General features: G+C 48.0%; 1 protein-coding gene across 3 annotated transcripts in view; it reads right to left on the bottom strand.

The window, feature by feature from the left end:
- The window catches only part of LOC135912659 (uncharacterized), a 170,309-nt gene extending 151,522 nt beyond the window's left edge, over positions 1–18,787 (bottom strand). For 2 of the 3 annotated variants that reach the window (XR_010567746.1, XR_010567747.1), the window contains exons 1-2: positions 18,489–18,787; positions 5,916–6,113 (exon numbers count right to left, since the gene is read on the bottom strand). Coding sequence is in view for 1 of the 3 variants with exons in the window: in XM_065445152.2 (XP_065301224.1) it covers positions 18,489–18,647 (159 nt within the window). In the remaining 2 variants the exon portion in view is untranslated. The remainder of the gene's footprint in view (positions 1–5,915; positions 6,114–18,488) is intronic. The other variant, XM_065445152.2, reaches the window with a different exon arrangement.
- Positions 18,788–18,880: the final 93 nt, after the last annotated feature.

Raw genomic sequence — 18,880 nt, 5'->3', positions numbered from 1 at the left:
ATTGCCGAATCGACGACCAATGGGCGAGAAGTATTTAGCTTCGTGCAAGCAGTGCAAGCCGTCATCGATGCTTGGTAGTGGGTAGACGTCTTTTCGCGTTATCTTGCTTAAATGGCGGTAATCAACGCAAGAACGCCAGGTACCATCTTTCTTTTTTTTTGACAAGGACGACAGGCGAAGCCCGAGGGCTGGCTGATGGTTTGATGACTCCTCTGTGAAGCGTTTTGTCCATTTCTGATTAAATGGCTCTACGTTCAGCATGCTATACACGATAGGGACGCCGACGAATGGGATTCGTGTCTACAGTGCTTATACGGTGCTGAAGAACAGATGTTTTACCTAAAGACCTGTCGCCGAAATCAAATTTGTCATTGTAGGATTCGAGCAGGAGACATATGTCCGAGCGCTGTGCAGAGGTGAGGTCAGGTGCAGTCACCTTCGCGAAGTCATTTGTTAAGGGACCAGAGCTGTGAGCTGTCATTGGCCCTAAGAAAACACTCTCGGCATTCAGACTCTCAATGCTAAATTAGAAAGTACTAGAAACGCTGACGAAGAATATGCCGGCCGGAAGCACTTGAGGGCACAGGCGGAAATTCAGAAGCGGCAGAACGACGCCGTTATTAGTAACCGTGACCAGCGTATGCGGAAGAGCAACATTCCGGTTGAAAAGCACGTCGACGATGGGATGAAGCGTATATTCATCGTCAGGAATCTGTGGCTATGCGGCAAAAGCCACGCAAGTGGCTGCATCGGGTGACAGGTGCACATCTTGAAGCGAGCACAAGTGCGGTGGGACGCTGCTCGGAGCAGCGGCGAGTTGAGGCAGTTCCAACTGAAGAACGCTGGTTGCGCAGTCGATGAGAGCAGAATAATTGGATAAAAATTCTAATCCAAGGATAACATGGTGAGGGAAGTTGTCGATCACAACAAAGAGACCAGAAGGAGGATGGCCGGTTATACTTAAACGCGCACTGCACATTCGAAGAACAACCAGCACGCCGCCGTCGGCCACACGACGCACTTGTGCAGTTGCTGGGGTGAGGACCTTCTTTAAATGTCTACGTAGGCTAGGTCTCATCACAGATACGTGGGCTCCAGTGTCGAGGGCTTGGACAGGTACACCGTTTATTTTAACACCAATCACACTTCTTTTTGTGGGCACAGACAGAGTAGATGCAGCAGTAGTAGGCAATGCAGCACCACCTCCGAGGGTTGCATTTCTGATGTTTCCGAAATGGTGCGGCCAAAAGCCACAGGAGATGAAAGGCAACGTGGCTGCGGTGAACGGGAAGATGGGAGACGTGTTTGCGGTGAACGAGGCTGGTGTCCGATCATCAATGGTAAGCGACTGTACCACGTGTGTTCCTAGCAGAGTTGTCGGTTCTGTTCGACTCGGCAGTAGGCAAACGATTGGGGGTATTTCCAATAAAACGGCCCAGGTTGAACGGCATGCGAGGTGCTGAGGGCGACTAGTTGCGACAGTATCGGGCGACATGACCAAAACGGCGACATGTGAAACATATCGGCTGGTCATCCGCAGTCCTTCACTCAGTCGGGTTGCGATAACGCGGATAGAAGCGTTGGAGTGGAAAGAAAATAGCAGAATGGCGTTCGTTGGCTCTGGGGTTGGCTACAGCAAAGGCAGAATGTAGATCAATTTTTTCAAGTTCTTGGCAAACGATGACTTGTACGAGGGTAACTGAAAAAGGGTAACATGAGGGCTACGGGAACAGATAGCAGTGGGCGACTTCGCGTCCTGTTCACGTCGAAGATTCGCACCACGTGCTCTGATGGTGACGCATGCTGATGTGCGGGCTGATCTTCACATGCCGACGTCGCGGCAGTATTAGGAAGTCGGGCGAATGGTTGCAGGACGCGTCCGTTTTTGGCCTGCTCAAATTGTCGGCACTCTTTGATGATAGCATCGACTTTAGAGCAGGTTGTGCACATGAGCAGATTAAAGGCGTCGTCAGCAATTCTCTTGAGCACGTGCCCGACCTTCTCAGATTCTCTCATGTCGTGATCGGCTTTACTACAAAGCGCCAGCACGTCCTGGATGCACAAGGCATAGGGATCCGTGGGGGACTGGGCACGGGAGGCCACTTTCTGCTTTGCGGCAATTTTACGGCCGGCTGGTTTGCCAAACAACTCTGTTAACTTCTCTTTTCATTGGTCCCAGTTGGTTAGCTCCTCTTCGTAGTTTTCGTACCACACCTTTGCCGTGCCTCTTAGGTAGTACAATATGTTAGATATGATAAGCGTAGGGTCCCATCTGTTGATTAGACTCACGCGTTCGTACATAGCCACCCACTTTTCAACGTCGGTGCTATTGGTCCCGCAGAAAGTTCCACGATCATTGGGTTGCACAACCACAACCGAAGGGGATGGCGACGTAGCTGGTGATGGTGACGCTGGTCTTACATGCTCGCAGTCATTGGTGGTGAGGATGGTGATGCGATGTCAGCGACGATGCCTGCGTCTCGCGATTCGCTTCTTCCTTTCTCTCCTTTTATTTTTCCGTAACAGTATTTAGAGGCACCAGTGAATATTTGTGACAACGCAACGACAAATGAAGTGAATTAACACGGCAAGCTGGGCGAGTTGAGGTTGACAAATAAAGCCCTAATGTAGCACAGATAAATTTTGAGTTACGGCCTTCAATGAAGAAATGAGTAAATACGTGGTGTCGATTTAACAGCGAATGATACCTATAGGGAAGCATTATATAGACCTCGGCGTATGCTTAAGGAAGGACACTTACTCAGCCATCCATCAAGATAGCTGAAAATAAAAGGAAAGCAGACTGGAGCAATAATGAAACATAGGGCACTTTTGGGCCACAATAGATATGACGCTTGTGGTGCGTGGCATGTGGAAAGGAGCCATGGTGCTAGCGCTAACGTTCGCATATGCCATTCTGTCTGAAATCGAATATAGTCTCGAGGTTGGAATTTAACCAAAGAACGGTGGGTCGCTTGGCTTTGGGAGCTCACGCCAAAACCACAAATGAGGTAGTGGAAATGGACACGGACTGGGCCTCATTTGAAGTCAGAGAAGCGCACAGCAAGAGAAGATGGAGTAAAGAACATGAATCAAATGCACACATATATGTACCTAAAAGCCGCGGACACCGCATACAGGAAGAGGTCAAGAAAGTTGGCAACCAAGTGCAGGGTAATTCAAAGCGTATACAGACAACCAGTAGGAATCAGAAAGGAAGTGAGAGAAACAAAGACAGTGAATTAGATGCAAAGAGTGGAAATGGAATGCAAAGTCTTTCGTACGGTACCTGCTACACTCCAGTATGTTAAAAAAGTGACAGCTAGACCATGGAAAACGCCGCACTTGCTTTCGCTTTAACAATGTAAAACGCGAGTTAACTTTGTCATCAAAGTGCCAAATAATTTACCTGAAAAACGAATAGCTGCATTAAACTGATTATATTTTGCAGACAGGTTCTCGGACTTTTTTCGCAAGTTGTTAAGTGCCGTTTTAGCCGCAAAACACCACGTATTTATTGAAGACACTTCTCTGTCTGACTGTGCTCTGCATTTTAGTAAATATTTGCCAGGAAAAATGCCAATAATTTTAAACATCACCACGTACATAAAGAAGTTTTTAAAGGGACTGACAACTGGACAAAATGTGTTGTGAGACGTTGATGGAAATGAAACCACCATGATTTATAGTGAAAGAATTCATCATCCCGTTCATGGTTTAAGTATGAATTGTAACTTTAAATTATAAAAGAAAGTATCAAAAACCAGTAAGTGGCGAGGCCTCGCGATGAAATATTGGTACTCTGGATGTAGTCTACGATATTACTATATGTAAATCGCCTGTAGTTAGGTACGATGTAATTATTGCTTAAAATTGCAGTTGCTATATTATTAGACACTTGCACTTTATTTTATGATTCGCAAGTCAAAAGCGTACGTATGGCTACGGCAATATGCAGAACTGCGTATCACGTGTATAAGCGTAGTTTCATTTTCGATCTGGTTGGTTTCGATTTGGTTGGTTAAATAGAAAAGCAGTTGGACGACAAATGCCTAAAACACGTAGCTATTGTCGCAACAACACTTACTACGGAAAACATGAATAGCAGGAATATCGACTAGATAAACAAAATAATAATTTCCCACAGTTACGGCCGCATTCGTTGTCAGCCTCCCACAAACGCCGGCATATAATCGCTATCGCGCTCACTTGTCACCGTTTTCAGCATGCTACCAGTGAACAATTGCATCCTCATTGCAGATCGGAAAATTATGATATAAAATCTGCAACATCGTTTTCCGCGTTACCACGTCATGATGAGACACTGTGACCACTAAGCTTTGCATAGCAATAAAGAACAGGTACCCAAAAATTGATTCCGAGTTCCTATAAATAGATTTTTGTTGTGAGCCGAGCTTCCTGCTTGGCACATATTGCTAATTGAAGTGCCAATTTTCACATTCTCATTTTCTCCTAAACTTCTTTCCCAATGTATGCAGATTTCGCTTGCCTGTATCTACAAGAAACTTCACGCGCGACCTGCGACAGCAAGTTGTTGTGGGCAGCTTGTTTTCTCCTACGAAGTATGACCTGCTCTGGCTGCGGTAGCAATCATATTCGAGATCCGTGCATGGCAATCTTTACTGCTATTCGTCACTCTTGTTGATTTCATTTCGCGCATATTTTCTAATTTAATAGGTAATAATGTCTATGTCACGTAGTGCAAAGTACATGATTTGCTGCATTTTAGCTTGCAATCATGTTTTATGCATAGCGCTGCATAAAAAGGTCATCGTACAGTGTGTGTAAAAAATACCAGCATATGTTTATTCATCTTTCGGTTCTGGTAACATGGAATGTGCAGGGAATTCACAAATGGGTGTAATATGACGACACTTTAGGAGGGGAACCGACAAAGGAAGTTACAATTTACTTTTAATTGAGGCACGGACATCAGAAAAATATATTTATATTGCCAGATAGAGGGGCACGGAGATTGTTTTGCCAGATGTGAACCATCCTTTATTCTTTAAGAATTCATAGTAGCACATCATTCCGTTTCGTATACTTGTGTGATGCTAGCCTGTCACCTGTAACTGAAACCAGGATGTCATTTCTGCCTGAACCGCAGCTTCACTGACAAAATGTCTCCCTGCTAGAAACAATTCCATTGTGTAGGATACCAAGCAGGGCAAAGCTTTGTCAACAATGATGAGTTTCATGTAGAGGTGACGTCCTTGTTTCAGTGAATGGGGGCACATCGGCATGAGACCGGCATACTATACAAATCGCTTTTCATCTAAAAATAATTCGGACAGGCGGAATCCAATCGATTTGTCTAAGCGAAATGCACTAGCTGACAAGTCAAGCTGTGCTACCCTATTCCCATGGTTCACATATTGAAAAACTCTGTGCATTGATATATCCCATAATAAACCTTTTTGCTGATGTCCTTGCCTTATTTAAAATAAATTGCATCTATGGACGAACCTCTTGTTACTGTAAACCCTGCCACAAATATTCGAGGGAATGTGTAATACAATCTGTATCCAGATGATGGTTAGCCAATCATTGGCGTAATGTTTGCAGGTCTTACTAACGTCCTTCTAGACGTTCACGGCTGCAGAATGTACTAATGAAGTCGGCAACCATACTTTTGAATTATGCGTTCAAGATGACTTTTAGACACCAAGTAGCTGCTTCTGTGTTTCGTGGGACGGTATCCTCAATGTAGGATGTAGTGATTTCATCGGATTGCAGAGTCTGCTAAACATGCTCTTATGCAGGGAACTTGCACAGATCATGTCGGCCGAACATATCAGCGAAAGTTGTCTTTAAGACGATCAATAGAAAGTACCAGCCTTGTTATTACTAAACCACAGATTTCCGGCATCTGTAAGGTTGCTAGTGCTTACTCGGTCATAGTACAGCCATTCCTCCACATCGTGGTAGTCGATGTCACTTAATATAGCAGCGTCTCGCTGCCTCTGCTAGCCGGAACAAGTGGCAGCCGTGGACGAGGCAGCATATTGCTGTGTCACGTCGTTAGGCATAGCTGAGGAAGGAGGTAGAGCCCGGGTGCGGAACTGCAAGCTGATGAATAGGACCAACGCCTGCACCAAGTTCAAGCACACGGTGAGTTCTAGTCGCAATTGGGCCCTATAACGTGAAACTATTCCAATATGTTTCTATTCCAATCTCCTGACGTCAAATTTGCGTAACCACCGACGCAAGCACCGGGCGGTCACCCACAGGGTTGTCTGTACAGACCAATCCAACACTCTCCTCGTTCATAGGAGGTCACTTTTGTTTGCTTGAAAAACGAATAACATTGCCTACACTGAGCGGCTTGTCGTATCTAATTCGCTGACAAGAGGCGAGGAGAATGCTCAAGTGGAGAGGGATCCGCTGGGGTGGAGCCAGTGCACTGAAAACCGATAACCGGATGAAGAGGGTGGTGCCGGTGTCTGCGATTGGTCGGCTTTCCCTTAATTAACTTGTAGTGGCTGGTCGAAAATCACGGCGGCATGCAACGGAAGCTTAAGGATGACGCTAAAACTGACCCTCAGCAAAGGAGAGTTGGCAGAATGAGGTGTTAAACGTGCCGAAAATGCTCGAAAACGTTACACGGCCACGCAAGAAGTTTTATTATACGCAAAGACACCCATGCTTTCCGGCAGGTGCGAGTAGCCGGCGTCTCAGCGATTGGCGGCAGCCATTTTTTATTCCTTTCGGAACGGGGCAGCCTGCGGCTATTCCGAAGAAAATTCAGTTTTGTTCGGCATAATAATGCATCTTTATCGCGTGCACGTCACTTTGACGCGTGAGTTTGTGCGGTTTTGTGACGTCGCTGACAGGCAGGTGAAGTGGGTGCAGCCCGAAAACTTTTTACCAATAGCCGAGGGCTAATGGCGAAAAGGGGTCGAATCAGAACTAACTGTTTTTCTTTTTTCTGTCAAATCATGCATAATCAGTGCGTACACATCATATCAGATGGGGAGCTATCGTGGTTTTTGTGACGTCGCGTGACAGACAGGTGAAGTAGGGGTGGTCGAAAAAAGTTTTGGACCCCTCCCACGTCGCTCCTGCCAGCTCCCTCACAACAGACGTGGGAAGAGCTGCTCAGAACGCCGGGTGAAAAACTACAAAAAGCCGTCGTTGCCTGGGCCGAAAGGGTCGCTCCTCGTGAGGGGCCATCCTAGGACCCGGGCCTGCCAGAACATAACTGAGCAGAATTTCAAGAAAGTTGTTACTACCACCACCTGACCAATCGTGGAGGGCTGATTGGAGAAGTGGAATAGAAAAGTTTGGAATAGCTTTACGTTATGGCGCCCATTGATTCGGCCAGTCGACAGAGCTAGCACGAACCCCAATAGTCATATTTCACGTCTTTTGATGCCCAATATATATATATATATATATATATATATATATATATATATATATATATATATATATATATATATATATATATATATATATATATATATATATATATCACCGTGCCGTCGAGGTAGGCGAGGCAGCTTTGCACTTCAAACCAGCGCGAACGGCGCCCATCATTCGCTGGAAAGTTTCTGGTGCCGAACAGAGACCGAAAGGAAGTACTCTAAATTCGCAAAGGCCATCTCGACTGACGAAAGCAGTTTTTTTCGCGGTCTCCTTCATCTACCTCAATTCGCCTGTAACCGTTCTCGAGATCGAGAGACGAAAAATGCTTAGCCGCAACCTGTCTAAAGAGTCATCGAGCGCTCAATCTGTTGTTTCACACTCTCCCTCCTAAGTCTTTATTTTCCTTTTTGACGCAACAATGTATTCATTAGATTCCAACCAACTCGCCCAACAACAAGTTCTGCTCAACTACATTTCTAGTACAGTGGGCCCCTTTTCTACCATGTCTGCTTCAAGCTACATCAACCATTTGTGTCATACTGTGCAATTAGTGTGTCGGTCTTGGTTCATCGCTTTCTGCTTACGGAAAGGACTTGTGCCAGCCAAGGTCAGTTTCCTTTTTGTCCTTTCAAGGCGTCAACAGGTCACGTTAAGCGCGTTTGTAAAATTTTTCGCTCGAAGTTGCGGGCTCAAGTCAGACATTGCTGGGACGTCTTGCGTGTCCTTTGCTATGCTTCGTACACTTCCTGGATTGCTGAGCAGCGTTTCAGGATTCTCAAATGTCAGGCGCCCCAAGCTACCGAATTTTTGTGGTTGTATTGCATTAGAGGACCGCTTCATGTCCTGAAAGACAAGAAGCTAACACGAAAAGAGGGTCTGTTGGTGCCTGAAGGCCATATCGCGATTCCGGGAAGCATCACCCCTGTCCTAGGCAAAAAAGAAACAGGAAAATCTACTCTCGATCTGTTGTTTCATACTCTCCATCCTCCTTCTTTCCTTTCCTTTTTGGCGCAACAATGTATTCATTAGCCCAACCAACTCGCCCAGCAACAAGTTCTACTCAACTGGAAGTTGTCTTGTGGGTACTGCCAGAGGCTCTGAGTTATTCGTGTACAATTTGTGAAAGGAAGGCCTTTCCACGGTCACTCAGGATGACATGAGGAGCACCGTGATGCTGGAATATTGCTTGAAATACAAATGCCGCTTCTCCAGAAGCCGACACCAAAGTCACGCAAGCTGTCTCGGCGTAACATGTCAAGTGATCGAGGGCTATCACTGTCCACGATTACCGGTGAGAGGCGTGGGAAGGGGACCATACAGATCAACCTACGTCTTTGAATGGTTGTGGCCAAGGAGTAAAGAAACAAAATAGGAGAGACTCTGACATCACGTTTATGAAGCCTGAAATGTCGCCATGTTGGTGCAGGCACGTGCTTTGAACTTGCATTGCTACAAGCCGCCGGACGTGTGTGCTGACAACGCGCGTCAGAACAAAGCTTACGCAACTTCTGTAATAGTTTCACTGAAGAACACACGCTACTGTGCTTTTCCGTGGCGCACTAATGATGACAAAGACCCGCACTGTAATTACGTGGTTGTTTCTGTTGCTGGTTGGCCCCTCGCGCATAGATCCTAAACACCACTATCCAGCTTACACAACGCGCTATGTCAACTTGTCTTGCGAGCACAATGGACTGCGAGAAAGGCACGAACCAAAAAATCTTCTGACTTTCCAATAGCCGAGATCAGCCTTGAGAGCGCCAGGGGCATGGTTGTTAAGGCAACGTTGACGTTTAGGGTACCAGTCCGAGTGCTCCTTTGCCAAAAACAGCACGTGACTTCCACCACACTTTCTCCAACACGTCTTTCCTACGGCCTTTCCTACGCTTTCCTTCCTCCATGGTGCCGACGGACACTAGAACACTAGGCATTGGAAGCGACGTACTTAACTACACTAGCGGATAAGACAGGGCAGTAGAAACGACCTTTGATGCGGTCGTACACTTTGTGAAGACCTAGGTGACCAGCAGTCACGTCGTCGTGATAGGTCTTATGAATATAAGCACAAAGACAGCGAGGCAAAACAGGCACCCAGCGTTGGCCGTCCCCTGCTCGCTGGCTCTTCTTCCTGGAGCTTCGCTCAGGTCGCCCTTTGTGCCTGCTGTCAGCCAGCATGCCGCAGAACGAGCCATCTGACACTTCTGCATCTGCAATCTAGGCTCCGGCGTCCGCAGCCTCTCCAGCTTGGATCGCCCGTTGGCCCCAGTGTGATCCCCATCTGTTCGCTGTCCTTCGCACTGAAGATGTGGAGGATTGGACTGACACCTATGACTGGGTGAGTTTGGGAACCGCTAGAACGAGATGCTGAAACTACGCAAAGTCTCCTTCTATGGCAGGTGCTTATCGAAGACTTGGTTTTTCCACCACGAGATTGACTTCACCTACTGGAGTAATTTTCAAACAGCAGCCCAGATAAGTTTTTGGTACTCCGGTGGTTCATTCTGTCCTCGTAAAAAAAGACACTCGACAAGTTACCATTACACTCGCTGCCCCCTCTCTCCTCGACTCACCCGCCGGTTGCTCAATGGCTATGGTGTGTTGGACTGCTGTGCACGAGGTCGGGCGATAGTATCCCTGCCACGGTGGCCGATTTCGATGTATCAAAATGCGAAAACACCCGTGTACTTAGATTTAGGTGCACATTAAACAAACCCAGGTAGTCGAAATTTTCGGAGTCCTCCACTACGGCGTGCGTTATAATCAGAAAGTTGTTTTGTCAGGTAAAACCTCAATTTTTCCTTCTCGAGTTCGCATAGGAGTAAGACGCTTGATACGTTACCGTTACACTCGCTGCCCCCTCTCTCCTCGAGTTCGTATAGAAGTAAGTAAGGAGTTCAGTACAGGGGACGTAAAGTACAGTACAGTTCAGTACAGGGGGCGTTTTACAAGGGACGTAAAGCGTCATCTGGCTCGAATGAGTAGGAAGTGGTTTTGCGACGGTGGTCATCAAGTTCGCCAATCGCGGCTAAATGAAACGTCACAGCACCCACAGCTTCCACAATACGGTAAAAGGCAGAAAACCGGGGTAAGAAATTTGGCAGCGCCGAGGTAAACGCAGTGTCCGTCGAACTAAGACTAAATCACTCGGTTGGAAAGAGCGAGAAGTACTTTGCTGAGAAAACCTACTGCACTGCACTTGGTGGTGCAGCATTACTAGCCGAGCTCGTAGGCGAGCCTGGCGCAGGGCCTCGGTGGAGTTCACTGTTGTGGGGTGTTCTTGCAGAGACGTGTCGAAGCCTAGAAGGTGTTCTTGCGGTAAGCTTGGCGTCCTCCCGTAGAGTAACTAAAACGGCATAGCGCGAGTTACTTCTTGTTGGGTCGTGTTCAGAGCAAAAACCGCAGCAGCGACGTTGTCATCCCAGTAGTCGTATGTGAGACACAAATACGAAGAACTGGTGTCATTTATGGTGCGGTTGGCGTGCTTGACCTGTCGATTTGTTCGTCAATGTTGAGGGGGCGTGGGAGTATACCGCATTCTATGTTTATACAAGAATGTTTTGAAGGCATGCGACATAAATGCCGTGCCATGGTCAGAAATGAGCCACTTGTGTGTGTCATGCAGTAATATGAGGCACTGGTTAATAAAGGTCATGTCATGAGCGGCTGCTGAATCAGGGACGGCTCGAACTTCTACCCACTTAGTGAGGCAGTCCGTGGTCGCAATGAGAAATTAGTTGCCATGCTTTCTGATCAATGCCCGCGACATCGAATGGTTCGTAAGGAGGGGCGATTCATTGCAAGGGTAGTGGGTTTGCGACGACCGTGCGACCTTGACAAATGGTGCAGGGCGACACGTACAGGTAGGCATCGGTGCGCATGCCAGACCACCAAATCATTTCCTTAACGCGAGCCGGAGTGTTCTGCTGACCAAGGTGGCCAGCAGAGGGGGCATTGTGGCACACGAAAAGTATGGATGGTCGCATTACTGCAGGCACCACAGATAGGCACGATTCACTTCCGGTACGATGATGATAAAGGAAGCCATATCGGACTGTATACGCTGTATAAGTCTCTCGATGTGTACCGGTTTCACCAGAGAGGTGCCAAACGTTGTCAGAGATTTCGGTATCCTTTGACTGTGCTGCTGGGAGATCAAGAACTGCAAATGCCGGCGTACAGTAGTTAGCAACGACAGGGCTACGTGAAGGGAAGTCGGCATCTTGGTGAGAAGAACCACTGCGATGAACGACCGTGAAGCTATATTTGTCAGGAAGAATAGTAAAATGCTTTATGTATTTTTGCAGCCACCTACTGCGCACGTCTGAAATCCACATGATTTATTCCGGCAGTGTGTTCGCGAAATGACCGTTGCACTTCCAACGGCTGATCACACGAAAGCAAGGTGGAAGCGGCAATGGGCCCGTAGTCGCACGCTGTCGCTGAGACGACGTGCGGCGCACCGCCGAAAGCACTATCTTGTTTCTCTAAAACAAACTGCTCCGCGAAAAGGGTCCATGTTGCCTTTTGGGGTCAGTTAAGGGCAAGATCGAAGAACTGTGTTTTGAGGGAATCTCCAAAACATGAAATGATGAAAAAAATGTGTTACAGCTGACCATGGCAGTGAACATGAGCCGAAACTAAGTCCGCATAATGTTACGAGGCAAAGTCCTTCGTATATAAATACAGAACTGTAATTGATTAGGAAAATCAGGAAGCCAATTTCTTCGATTTTGGAGATTGCGCTTTACATTGAAATTCTGCGTATACTGCAGAACGTGCATAACTGCCTTAATAGTTACCAAGAGGGCAGACGGTGACTGAAGATATTGCTGAAACAGCGCACTCAGAAAAAAACGCGTTCAGAGAAACATGGTTGATAAGCACATATAAAAACATGCACAACTGAACTCCCGGCGACACTACAGCAAGTCCTCGGAATTCTGCAATAAGCGTGAATGAGTTCCGTTATTACTGTTCCCACTGAACACTGGAGCCAATGGAACTGCTACAGAGCTACCTGAAGCGACACTGCATGACGAGTGGCCTGCGGGGGACGCGGAAGTCCAAGCCGCAGGGGACGTCTAGCTGCGAGAAATCTGGACGCCAATTAAAACCACTGGAAAAATCTGCCTTCACAGAAAGCTATTACGGTAGAACTGTTCGCAAATGAAAATTGCAGCCATTTCTAATGTTGAACATTATTAGCGCAGGCGGCCAACGGATGGCCGATACCACCTGCGAACGAAAAGCTTTGCGAATTCGGCCCGCGGTTTGTAGTAGATGTCAGGCGTAAAGAAATTGAAAGAACGCGGTTGTAGTCGGCCTGGCGGTTAAATGAGGAACTTAGAAATTTGCTTTCGCCCGTAATACAATACATTCATAGGATGCCTGTTAAACTATTACCGGCGCAGCACTTATTGCATGTTTTCGTGAGGTATCGGTTCCAAATATGAACGACCAAGCGCAAGTATTCTTTTTTTCAAAAAGAAAAAAGCGTTAGTGAGTCGTACCTTAAAATTTGAGTCGTTTAGGTTTGCATGGGTGGCGTTCTGATGTGATGATGATCGTAATGATGATGATAATAACAATGATATCAGAACGAAACGCTGCCACTCGCTTTGTCGCGTCTTTTGCGCTGTTCAGTTAAATAATGATGCCTTATCAACTAGCTCTGAATTACACTTCAGTGATGATAACGGCGCGTACATACTAAGCCGCATAGCCCAAAGATCTGGCCGCAGAATGAGGCATAAGTGAAATACTTCTTCTTGGCGGGCAAAAGGAAAAATACTAATGACACCCCCGGAAAAACAAAAACAGCACGCATGTGAGCTCTTATACAAACTGAGACAAGCTTACGATATGTGCAAGATATGAACGAGAAGTGGAGAAAGCGGACTCTTTCTTCCAACCCTATCCTTTCCTGCCTTTCGCGCTGCCGCAATCTTCGTGGATAGCAGACCAACGTGCGCAAGACACCTGACGGCTGAGGATGAGGACGGCTGTTGATACGACTTTTTCTTTGTGTTCGTACGCATGCGTACCATAATTACGAGAAGTGATAGCTACTAGTGGGCAAATAGAAGATGCTTTCTTCGAGGTTCGATTCAGCGAGTTTGAGCTCTATTTTGTCTGAGAAGAAAGTGGCTGCCATGATAATTAATATATGCCGCAAATTTTGACTGACAATAATCAGTAAATACGAGGGACAGGATCTTCGTTAGTCTGAACCATGCAAAGACACAATTTAATTTTGCTTTTCTGTCACTTGGCTCTTTAATAAACCTGTCTAGTGCTATGAGCACGTTAGATTTAATAATGAATATAAATGTTGATTCGTAATCTTGTGAGTGTTCCTACTTGTCACCTTTTTCTCAAAAAAATTTTAGTTACTGCTCAGTTTTATGCGGCCTTGTTTTCGGCGAAACTTTCGTAGCGGAAGTAATTACGGACATCAAAGAGAAGCACGTGATTTAATTATTTATTACAAGCCATTGCGTTCTAAAATTTGTTTGTTTCATTCTTATTACAGTTCTTTGCCAATTCATGTTGCCTGATTCACTTTCTTGTTTTCTTATTTAGCAAGTAGATACACCTTTCTTGCCCTTCGCCTGTAAAATTTATTTTCCATGGCAACTCCGTCTATTCACCTGATTTTGTGCCAGTCTACTCCTAGTGTACGATGTACGATGTGGGGCGCTGATAGACGCTAGCCGCGTCTACCCAAGTGACTCGGAGCCGCCTTGATCGAACGAATGCCCACACCTTTATTACAGAACAACATATATAGAACGCATGGCACGTAGCGCCCTCTACATCTCTCCCCCGAGATATGCACACAAGAAACACCAAACATTTCACAAGTCTTCTCGAAGTCTTGACTCTACGGCCAAACCTGGTGACTCTCACTCCACAATCTTTGGAGACTTGCGGTGTTGCTGTTGCCGTGGCGTCTGTTGCCGCGGTCTACTCTTCGTGCTCCTCACGGTTTTCACTCCGAGCTGGCTCGTTGAGCTAGCTCATCGTTGTGTCTGGATAGGGCACTAGATGTATCCTATTACGCACAAGCACCGCGTTGGGTGTTTCGACGACGTACGACCGGGGCTTGGAGGCTGGGCTGAGAACAGACGCCATATCCTTGATGTCTCGAACCCACACCGTATCTCCCGGTTGCAGCGGAGGGAGTACGGTCGCGGCATGACGGCGATCGAAGACTTTCTTTTGCCGCCCTCTCACCTCTTCGTCTTGGCACTTCACATCGTCTGGCGCATGCCACTTCGGTTCCAGGCGGTCCACTGTCTTGAGAAGCCTGGTTCGCAAGCTGCGACCCAACAGTAGCTGTGCTGGGCGGAACCATGTGAAGCCTGCAGTGTCTGTACGACAGAAGAGCCAAAAAAGGATCGTCTGCTTTCGCAAACAACTCTTTGATCGCACGCACCATGCTTTGCACTTCCCCATTTGACTGCGGGTAGTTTGGACTTGAGGTGATGTGTTGGAAGCCATAGTACTTCGCAAAAGCTGCAAAGGCTCGTGAAGCAAATTGCGGTCCATTATCACTTCGTAGTACGGCGGGAATGCCAAAACGAGCAAAAATGCTTTTGATTGCATTGATGACCGCCTCAGAGTTCGTGCTTCGCATGTAGATGACTTCAGGGTACTGAGAATGATATTCAACTACTAGTAGATGGCTGTGTCCCTTGTAACTAATCAAGTCCATTCCTACTTTTTGCCACGGTTGTTCTGGAGTCTTCGTTACGACCAAAGGCTCTCTTCTTTTCGCTCTTGTGACTGCACACTGTCTGCAGCGAGTGACTCTGTCACATATTTGCTGCGAAAGTCCATACCACCACACGGAATCCTTCGCCCTTAGTCGGCATCGGTTAATTACCTGGGGGCCTTCATGGATGAGTTCGAGCGTATCCTTTTGCAGCAAAGTTGGGATGACAAAGCGATTACCTTTTAGCAGGATGCCGTTGTACAAGGAGAGATCAACTCGATGGCTCCAATGCTTCTTGAGGTGCTCCGAAAGCCTGTCCCGACGAGGCCAGCCTTGAGTGCAGTATTTGACGAGCTGGTTGCATTCCCAGTCCAGTTCTTGGTGCATGCGAACCTCATCTACAGCAACCAGTTTCGTGTCTGTGACAATAGCAACTTGAAATTCAACAAAATCCTCTACCACATCCACCACACTGATCGACGGCTTCTCATCCGGAGCCCTTGAAAGAGTATCCGCAGTGGCTAGCTGTTTGCAAGGAACGTAGACCACGCTAAACTGGTAGCGCATAAGTTTGATGCGAAACCGTTGAATACGTGGGGACATCGTGTACAAGTCAGCGTTTCCAATAGTGTTACCAACGGCTGGGGATCGGTTTCTACCGTGAAGTTTAGGCCACGCACATATTGGTCAAAATGGTACACTGCCCATGCTACCGCCAGCGCTTCTTTTTCTGTTTGGCTGTAGTGCTGTTCCGCTTCAGTAAGCGACCTAGATGCGAACGCTACCGCGCATCGCTCGCCTGACGGGTGTTCCTGCAGAAGAACCGCGCCCAATCCAAATGAGCTCGCGTCGCATGAGACAATGGTATTACGACTCGGATGATACTTAGCGACGCACAGGTCCGAGGTGAGCATCACTTTTACCCGATTAAAAGCGGTCTCTTGAAGGGGTCCCCATTGCCATGCATTTTGCTCACCTAGCAACGCGCAAATAGGGGCGGTTGCTTGCGAAAGGTTGGGCAGGAAGCGGCCAATATGATTAGGCATGCCGAGGTATCGCCTCACCCCGGCGACGTCCTTAGGTGGCTCCAAGTTGCGCAGTGCTTCGAGTTTGCTGGGACTTGGCGAGATACCGTTGGCGTCGATCACCACACCCAGAAACTCTGCTTTGTCTTGACCGAAGCAGCATTTTGACTTGTTGAGCTTAACTCCGGCAGTCTTTAGACGTTCAAGAACCTCCACAAGTCGCTTGTCGTGCTCTTCTCGATCTTTGCCAAAAACCAGAATGTCATCTATCACGTTGACGACGTTCGGTTGCCCCCCCCCAGAATTCGAGCTATTTCTCTCTGAAAATATTCCGGTGCTGAAGTCAAGCCAAAAGGTAGGCGACAGTAGCAGTAGCATCCAAATGGTGTGATGAATGTGGTATACTCTTGGCATTCTCGGGACAATCGCACTTGGTGAAATCCTGCTGTCGCGTCGAGCTTTGAGAACACTTTGGAGTCGCCCAGTTGCCCGAGTACCCATTCGACCCTTGGCAGCACATGCTTTTCACGGAGAACTTATTTGTTGAGCTTCGTTAAGTCCACACATATACGGATCCCGCCTGATGCCTTCGGTACTGCGACCAGACCGGTACACCATGGCGTCTGCTCCGTAATGCGCCTTATGGCACTTTGTTTTTCCATCTGGTCCAGCTCCTCCTTTACCTGGTTGTACAGAGGAATGGGAATTCTGCGAGGTACAGTGAGAGCAAATGGCCTGGCATTTGGCTTGAGTCGAATAGTGTACTCCGCCCCTACAGTACCAAGCCCTTCGAAGATATCCTGGCCAGGGGTTGCGTCGCTTGCAGAGCTAGCTTGCTTTTCAGGTCGCTGTGCGGCGTCGATGAACTTTACGACTCCCAAGCCGAGGATAGCGGGGTAGCCTAGTAGAGGTGTAGACTGCGAAGGCATGACGTATACTGACTGTACACCCAGGTGCGGCTCTTCCACTCCAACGTAGCTGTGAATTGGCCTGTTACTTTCAAAGGGCAATTTCCTGGACCGGTGAGAAGAACCTCCGGTTTTTCAAGTCGCGACGGTGCTCCTGAAGAAGTGCTCGGAACGACAGTAACTTCCGCTCCTGAGTCGACCTTGAACTTGAGTGGGACTCCATACACGTCGACCCGAACAAACTTAGCCTTTGCCTCATGACTGCTCTTACAGCATGCATCTCGATGGCATGTGACTGTCGGCTTTGCGAGTGCTGTTTGGCCAAGCAAACTGCTTCGAAGTGTCCTTTTTTTTGCAAAACTTGCAAACAGCTTTGTTGGCAGGACCAAATTTCCGTTGATGCTCATCTCGTCCGCGGAAGTGACACGATCTGTGCGCGCCGGCGAGGAGCGTTTCTCTTGCTGCCGACGCTTGATTACGTGACGGCCTTCTCGTTGGCCTGTGTTGGTCTACATCAACGGCGACAGGCCCAGATAACTGGCTTTCTCGTTCACGTTTTTCTCGTTCCGCATCTTCGTGCAGCCGTGCATGCAGAAGCGTTTTATCGAGCGTCAAGTCAGCAGTACGGCAGAATTGTTCGGATAACCTGCTGTCCAGCAGACCAACAATAAATCGGTCTCGAGCGAGCCTGTCCTCAATGGACGCTGAGCCGTAGTTGCATCTTTTATCCGAAGCATATTACTAGAGCTCAACCCAGCTCCTCAGGCGCGGCTGTGTCGCCTTCAATACCACGTGACACCATGACGTCACGACAGAGGAGAAACGGGGCTCCAACTGAGCGCCGTCGCTCGCGGCGTCGCGGCGGTATATAAGCAGCGGCGCTTGCCTCTGCTAGACACTCACGAGGTGAGATGCCTCCTGGAGACGGAGCTGCTCGTTGGAATGAGAAGCGAAGGTTGCGGAGTGCTGCAGAGACTGTTTCTAGGTGGCTTTGCTACGGCGCAGCGACTACGCACCCCGCATCGGACGCGGTGAGCGTCGAGCAACGCAGCGTTCGGCGCGACAACAAAATATACGCCTGAGCAAGCGCCTCACGCCTGAGCCGACGCCGACGACACCGGCTTTTCTGCGACACGAGCTCCTTAACGCTGTCGCGTTCAAATAAAGGCTAGTATGCTTCGCATTGTGGGCTTAACCTTAGCTAAGCCACGGCCAGTTTTTTACCATGTTTCGCAACGCGGAATAAAAGGCATCGATGCTCTCGTCGCCTTGCTGCGTCCGCTTGTGAAAACGATAACTATCGTGAACTTCCTTTAGCGGGTGCACGGAATACGAGGTGAACTTGCTTTTAGCAACGCTGTACGACTGAACTTCGTCGGCCGACAAGTTGAAAGGCGCCAGCACGCATCGAGCTTGCACACCCATGCAATAAAGAAGCGTTCGTACCCGAACCTCGTCGGTAGCTTGGTGCAATCCTGCAGCGTAGGCATATTCCTCGAACTGCTCAATCCAGGGCGACCATGCACTTGGATCGGCGAAGTCGAAGCTCGATGGCTGTTGGAGTCCAGGTACCTCGGCAAACACAGCGTCCGGCTTGTTCGCCATTAGAGAGAGTGAAGGGCGACCACTTCTGACACCATGTACGATGTGGGGCGCTGACAGACGCTAGCCGCGTCTACCCAAGTGACTCGGAGCCGCCTTGACTGAAAGAATGCCCACACCATAGAGTTTCCTACAAAAAACTCTATGGCCCACACCTTTATTCCACAACCGCATATATAGAACGTATGGTGCGTAGCGCCCTCTACAGGTAGGGTCCATAAGGTCAAAAGAAAACC

This window comes from Dermacentor albipictus, chromosome 1, assembly GCF_038994185.2.
Source record: "Dermacentor albipictus isolate Rhodes 1998 colony chromosome 1, USDA_Dalb.pri_finalv2, whole genome shotgun sequence".
NCBI classification, from domain to species: Eukaryota; Metazoa; Arthropoda; class Arachnida; order Ixodida; family Ixodidae; genus Dermacentor; species Dermacentor albipictus.
This window is presented reverse-complemented; position numbering and strand designations above follow the sequence as displayed.